This window comes from Mandrillus leucophaeus, unplaced genomic scaffold (genome assembly GCF_000951045.1).
Source record: "Mandrillus leucophaeus isolate KB7577 unplaced genomic scaffold, Mleu.le_1.0 Scaffold93, whole genome shotgun sequence".
Lineage (NCBI taxonomy): Eukaryota > Metazoa > Chordata > Mammalia > Primates > Cercopithecidae > Mandrillus > Mandrillus leucophaeus.
The window spans coordinates 1,614,144-1,621,300 of record NW_012110141.1 but is presented as its reverse complement, the minus strand read 5'-3'; the positions used below and the strand labels follow the sequence as shown (position 1 = coordinate 1,621,300).

At 40.6% G+C, this 7,157-nt stretch overlaps 1 protein-coding gene across 1 annotated transcript in view; it reads left to right on the top strand.

The window, feature by feature from the left end:
• DOCK8 (dedicator of cytokinesis 8) overlaps positions 1-7,157 on the top strand; it is a 291,909-nt gene that overhangs the window by 248,927 nt on the left and 35,825 nt on the right. Inside the window, exons 37-39 of the mRNA XM_011970193.1 lie at positions 594-752; positions 2,361-2,461; positions 3,232-3,424. Coding sequence (XP_011825583.1) covers positions 594-752; positions 2,361-2,461; positions 3,232-3,424 — 453 coding nt within the window. The remainder of the gene's footprint in view (positions 1-593; positions 753-2,360; positions 2,462-3,231; positions 3,425-7,157) is intronic.

Below are 7,157 nucleotides of genomic sequence, written 5' to 3'. Positions count from 1 at the left end.
AAATCTTGGCCCACTGCAACCTCTGCCTACCAGGTTTAAGCAATTCTCCTCCCTCAGCCTCCCGAGTAGCTGAAATTACAGTTGTCCACCACCATGCCCAGCTAATTTTTGTATTTTTAGTAGAGATGGGGTTTTGCTATGTTGCCCAGGCTGGTCTTGAACTCCTGACCTCAAGTGATCCACCCTCCTTGGCCTCCCAAAGTGCTAGGAGGCCGAGCCAGAAGTCTCTTTCTTTAAATAAACTTTAAATAAAGTCCCAAGAAGAGACTCTTAGCACAAAAGGATATACCGTATTCTTGGACCCAACTGTATAAGAATCTTCCAGCTTGCAGCACAAAGGCAGCCCAGTCCTCAATGAAAGTTTAAAGGGAGCCTGACAGATTTATGTGAGAGCAATGTCCGTTTAAACCATTTAAACAACAATATGAATCTTGTGCAAAGTGTAGCTCCCGTTTCATTGAGAGAAGAGGAAATGATTAAGACAGGGGTAGAGGAAACACTGAGGAGTTGTGTCTGGCCATGCTGCTTTCAGTTATCTACTGCTAAGTGAATCTTATGTATTTCATCTTTTTTTTTTTTTTTCACTGATGCAGAACTTTGCAAGAGTAAAGATGCAAGTAACCATGTCGCTGGCATCTCTGGTGGGCAGAGCACCAGACTTTAATGAAGAGCACCTGAGAAGATCCCTGAGGACGATTTTGGCCTATTCAGAAGAGGACACGGCCATGCAGATGACTCCTTTTCCCACCCAGGTACGCCGGAGCACATGCCTTGTCTCATAAGTACCGCACGCTAACCGATTGCGCCACTGGAGCCACCATACCTTGTCTCATGCATGAGTCTTGGGTCTGCCAACTATTATGTATGTATGTATGTATGTACATATGCAATTAGTATATAAATATACTTATATAACATTTGCAAGTATTTATTGTCCAATATGCATGTGCTTTCAGCACTATGAGAGGTTTAAAAAGAAATACATCCACCACTGTCCCCAGTCTCAATATGCTAACAGTCTGTTTGGAATGCTCAGTATCAACACAATTTGGAGGCAGTACAAGACAAATGATGCATAAGTGCCAACTGTATGGTCAGGAACTAAATGCTATGTAAGGTTAGAGGAAGAGAGGTCGTGATCAATAAACAATCTGGTGGCCAGGAAAGCCTGCGAGGAGGGATAAGATTAAAGGCTGGGGAAGGATTCAGTTAGGCAGGGAAAAAGTTAGGGGGAAATTGTGAGTAGTTGAAAGAATACATTATTTGTGTCTGAAGGGATGGTAAAGGGACCAGCTTGTCTGGTGAGGGGTAAGGAAGGGCCGAGTTTGAGAGAGCTTGTAAACAAGGTTGTCCTAAGGAAACTTGTAAGGACAGTAATCTCTTCCGTGTCCATTACAATGACCATGGAACTCTAGCCTGTCCCATTTATCTTTTAACTCCAGCTCCTAGCCTGCTCTATGGTAGGGTCTTAATTAAGTGCGAATAAATGAATGAATGTTTTCTTTTGTTCCCTTAGTCTGAGAACCCTGTTTCCAGAGTCTGTTTTGCCCTCTCAGGCAATGTTGCATCCTCATTCTCAGAACCTTTTTCCTCTCCTCTACATCACATCCTTCCTCTCTCATTTCATCTTGACCATACTCCTTTAATTTCATTATTTGTGTAGAGATATTCACCAACAAGACCAATCAAAATATGGGCAGTTTAATAAAGGCCTTCAGTGCCTTCACCCAGTGAAAAGACTTTAGTGGTAGAAATTTTAGGAGCCCTGACAAGCTGGCAGAGGGGAAGGGGGGTAAGACAACATTCTGTGGCTAAGTCATCTGCCAGGGTCTATAGATCAAGTCATAGTCTCTCATTGTTTTTGTACTGCAGGCTCCCCTGGACCTCCACTGTTGGCTTTTGTAATTAAGAATAATGGTTACAACAGATTCTAAAATCTCTGAAGCCCTGGGAAGATCCAGGAGGCTTCTGAGACATGGAACTCAAGCTGAGGTCCCAAGCTGTTTCCTACTTAGTATAAAAAGCCCTGATATTCCAGAGTAGAGTTTATAACTTTTCAGGTTACAAATAACTGAAACTGGTTCAAACTAATTTAAACAAAAATGTTGGAGATAGGGATAGTATGAGGATTCAGGCAGATTTATGGATCTCAAGGGCCAACACACATCCAGGTCTCATAAGCACCTTGGCTGGTGAAGATGAAAACTACAGAGTCAGGTCTGGATGACTCCACCACCCCTAGTCTCTGCTGCCCTCCGATCCAACCCTTCCCATGGCTTCCCCTTGCATTTCAGTGTAATCCTAGCTCTTCACATGGGACTACAAAGCTAAGATTATTTTGAGACTTACACTTTTTGCAGGTGGAGGAACTTCTCTGTAATCTGAATAGCATCTTATATGACACGGTGAAAATGAGGGAGTTTCAGGAAGATCCTGAGATGCTTATGGATCTCATGTACAGGTAAGCTTTCCTGACACACTCAAGGGGCATCACTTGGGGGTCGAGGATTTGTCACTGTGGAGTTCTTACTAATGTAATGATCACAGCTAACATGGATATAGTGGTTTGGATGATAGCCAAATAATATATAGAAATTAAACATTCAGAGTAGGTTAGTTCATATGTAAGTTTTCAGAAGGATCTCCCTAATTTAAAGTGAGGCATTATTTAATAACACTATCTTCTACTTGCCACAGAATCAGAGAAAAGAATAATGAACTGTTGTTGGAATTATTTTCTATATGGTTTTGTTCCAATTATATTTAGACATACATATGTAGTTTTACTTTAGAAATCATTTTTTGTGCGTAGTTTAAAACTTGGTCTTCCAATCCTTGTTCAGGAGAAATTACTTACAGAGGTAAAATTGTTCAGATGCAACATCATACAAAGTGCAGTACTTTTGTGTCTTCTGTTTTATTTTGAGAGAAAGAAAAGAAAAGGCAGAAAATTGCCTGAGAGCCATTAAAATAGACATCATGTTATCAGATATTTTTTCCCTGTAAGGCTTTTACTAAGTACTATTGGAGGTCAGCACAGCTTAAACATGGAATAAAAATAGTTGGACTAATAAATGTTTTCTTCTCTCTCGTTTTCTGGAAATGTAGGGCAAAATCTCAGGTGGAGGGGTGCAGGGAACTCTTGGGGAGAAAAAAAGAAAAGGTCACATAAAGTAGAAGAACAGTGTCATTAACCCACTGTCCTCAAACTACTTCTCAATCTGTCTGCAGAATTGCCAAGAGTTACCAGGCATCTCCTGATCTGCGGCTGACCTGGCTCCAGAACATGGCAGAGAAACACACCAAGAAGAAATGCTACACGGAGGCCGCCATGTGCCTGGTGCACGCTGCTGCGTTAGTGGCTGAGTATTTGAGCATGCTGGAGGACCACAGCTACCTGCCCGTGGGCAGTGTCAGCTTCCAGGTAGGGGGTATGCAGCTTTTTCCTTAGAGCAGTGGTTCTCAACTGGGGCGATTTGTCCCCCAGCCCCGGGGACATTTGGCAATGTCTAGATACATTTTTGGTGATCACAACTGGGGTGGGTGGGTAGGTGCTCCTGGCATCTGACTGGTAGAAGCCAGAATGCTGCTAAACATTCTGCAATAGGAGAGCTCCCCCGACAAACAATTATCTGGCCCCAAATGTCTGTAGTGCTAAGGTTGAAAAATCCCAAGTTCATACATTATATTTACCTCTTCTAATTGCTTTCCCATCGTCGTTGGGTTTTGTTTTTTTTAATTATTGTTTACAATAATGGCACCTAGCCATTATTAATAGCACTTTAGGGAGACATTTGCAAACACTTTCACATGCATGGCTTCATTTGAACCTCCCCGTAAAGCTGTGAAGCAGCTAGGTAGGGAAAGTGTTATTACTCCCACTTCACAGATGAGAGAACTGAGAGAGCAACTTTTCTAAGGTCATTTAAACTCTTTTTCAAAGATTGTAGTTGACACAGTATACTGACATCTGTGAAAGTTGGAAAGTTTGGAAAACATTGGATAAATGATTTTCCTCCTGGCCCATTCATCTGATTCCACTCTCCAACTTTGGAGGGGCCCACTCTCCAATCCAAAATCAACAAAGAATCAAATTGACCTGAGAAGGGAAACAAAAGGCTGAATCAGTACCCTTAGGATAAGCTGAAAATTACCCACAGTTGGCAAAGGGAAATTGTCTGCCAGACCTAAATGCTGGCTCAGATGGGGAAGCTCAGTAGTCACTTAAAGTGTTCTTACTGAATAGTTTAATATAGCCTTTAGAGAGAGAGAAAATAAAAAAGCACAATGTTGTGTACTTTTTTTGTAAGAGACAAATTTGTAGAGATGGCCATCCCTGAAACCATGAACAATATAGCTATAGCAATAGAGTGTTTTTCAAGCCAGACTCACGAAGTCATTTACAAGGGTTTGTATTATTCTTGTTTGAATTTACACGGCTGATTTTATGAAAGGCTTTGTTCTTGTTATTGTTCTTCAACACAATTTGGTAATGTTGTATGAACCAGAAAGAAAGGACAATTCAAAGTAGCTTTCCCAGGCCTAGAGAATAAGTCACCGAAACTACGCTGGTGGAACCAGGAGCTTCTGGTTTCCCAGAACGCAGCAAAGCTGGGTATTGCCTCCTGTGAATAACTCCTCCTTTCTTATGGTCCTCAAGAACAAAAATAGTTATTCTGTCATTTCATGCTCAGCAAATGAATTTTCTTCCTAATTCAGAAATGTTTGTTATAAAAGCTGATAATTAAATCTCATCCAAAAGCATAAAAATAACAACTGATTTCAAATCACGTAAAAGTGCACAAGAAAGTTATACGAGTTATTTTAGATGTATCTGCTTCTTTTCTCAAATTTATTTTGACCTTTTGATACTATCAACAGTAAATATTATAGTACTCCTCTTTCAATTCCCAGGAAATTGTAAGATTTAGCCCTTCATATTGTTTCATTTACTACACTATTTTGTAATTCTTTTATTCCTTTTTCCTGTGACTATATTTGATTTAATATTTATCACTTAAATATCAATTGCATTTCATTATTGACTTTTATATTTAGTAAGCCTTACTGTCCTAATTTTACGTAGAATTCAATTGATTTGCTAATAATGACATGCCAAAGTGAGACAGAATCATTATTACACAATCAACAGAAATATCCCACATTATCCCAACATGGGGGCATACAGCCCTATCTGTTCACATATCTTTATCCATTGATTCCTTCTTTTTGAGAATATTGAATACTTATTCTGTCCTCATGAACATTACATTCTAACCAGAGAGATACCATATGACTAATTATTCCAATCTTTATTCAGTTATAATTATGAGAAATACTGTTATAAAGAGGCACAAGATATTGTGAGCATTTATGGTCCAGGCCCTGTGAGTCGGGGAAGGGTGAGGAAGTTGAAAAGGAAGGCAGAAGAAACTGAAGTGTGAGGGCTTCATGATGTACAGGAGGCAATGAGTTAGGTGTTCTCAGCTACAGAAGAGAAGCCAAATTATATTAATGTATATGAGTGAATTCGTATTTCTCTCAAATGAGACATACCAAATCAATTTGGAAATGTAGCTGGCAAGTGAAAGAACACCCAACCCAGACTGACAGAAGGTAAAAATGGAATTTATCAGCCTGTATGAGGAATGTGAGCCTGGAGTAGCACCTGCCATACTGGACCCAGGGGCCCAAACAATGTCAGCAGATCTCAGTGTCATCACCATTTCCCATCTCTGCTATCTGTTGTGTCAGCTTCATTCTTCACAGGCTTCCCACACCACAGTTTAGGTTTACATCTCTAGGTTCAAGCCTAGGAGAGAAGAGAGATGCCTCCTTTCTAGCAGTTGCAGAGAAAGCCTCAGTGCATCTTATTGATCCTGTTCAGGTCCTGTGCTCATCCCTGAACCAGTCATAGTGGCCAGAGAAATAGAGTGCTCTGATTGACTGACCCAGGGTCACAGGTCCACACCTGGAGTTATGGGTGATTTCTTCCCCCAAATCAGGATGCTTTACTTTATAAAGGAGGAAAGAATTCTAGACAGCATTAACAACAGATGTCCAGTGTTGATTTTGCAAATGCTCTTTGCTTTGATTTTCAACCTTGTTCTGCTCCAATGAAATTGAGCTTTTGGAAAAGATTGATAAACTAGAGATAAATAAATATGTGCAAGGAAAATAACTTTGAGGTCACTGAATTCCAGGAAACTGAGATCACTGAAATTCTGTGTCCCAGAGTGCGATATTTATTTCACAACTGTAGATATGGACACATTCTTAGATACTGCTGTTACTCGTACCTCCCTGATTCCGAAGCCAAGAAAGTCTGCAGAATCCTTTTCCTCTGACTACAGCTGATGAGGCTACATAGCTTCAAAACTGTTCCTCTAACATGGAAAATTACATACAATTCTAATAGTATCCTGGGTTATTAAATGCTTTCAACTGAATTTCTTGGACCTTCTGTTGTCACAGAAACATCATAATACATAGGCCAGGTTTGGAAGAAAGACTGGCCACAAGGACTGGCCACTTGAGAGCCTCCTCCTATATTCCTAAAACTACGTTACAGTATTGCATGTGAAGGGATAGGGCTATCTGTGACAACTATGGACTGATTGATTGCTAAGGTTGATTCACTTGATCTTGTTACCAGGCCAGAAGGCTGACAGCTTTTAGTTCACAAGCCAACTCTGCTCAGTTAGTAGCAGCTGACTGAAGCACTATGCTGAAGAATTTTGAGACCATATCCAAGCTCTAGGGAAAAGTGCTACAGTTGATTAGTTATGCCTGCCATGATTACAGCAATAGGAAGGAGTGGCATGTGTGCCACCTGTTTGTAATTCCTAAACTGGGAAGGCTTCCCTTTTCTTCTCTTTTCTATATACATTTCTTCCATAGCTGTGAGCTAAGAATGATTCTTGACCTGTCATGTATTCACTGCCAGGGCCAGTGCTAGGGTGAGGAGGCACTCACCCTCAGGGTCAAGCAGGTACCAGATCAGTACTTCAGTGGCCCTAAAAGCGGGTACCTCTCTAAATTTTATGTCTTGGATTTCTTACTTTTTTCACCCTGACCATGGTCTCTGCATGCTCTGCTAGAGGCTCTAAATGCAATGTTTTTGCAAAGGAAAAAATGCATAGAAACTAAATGTTCAG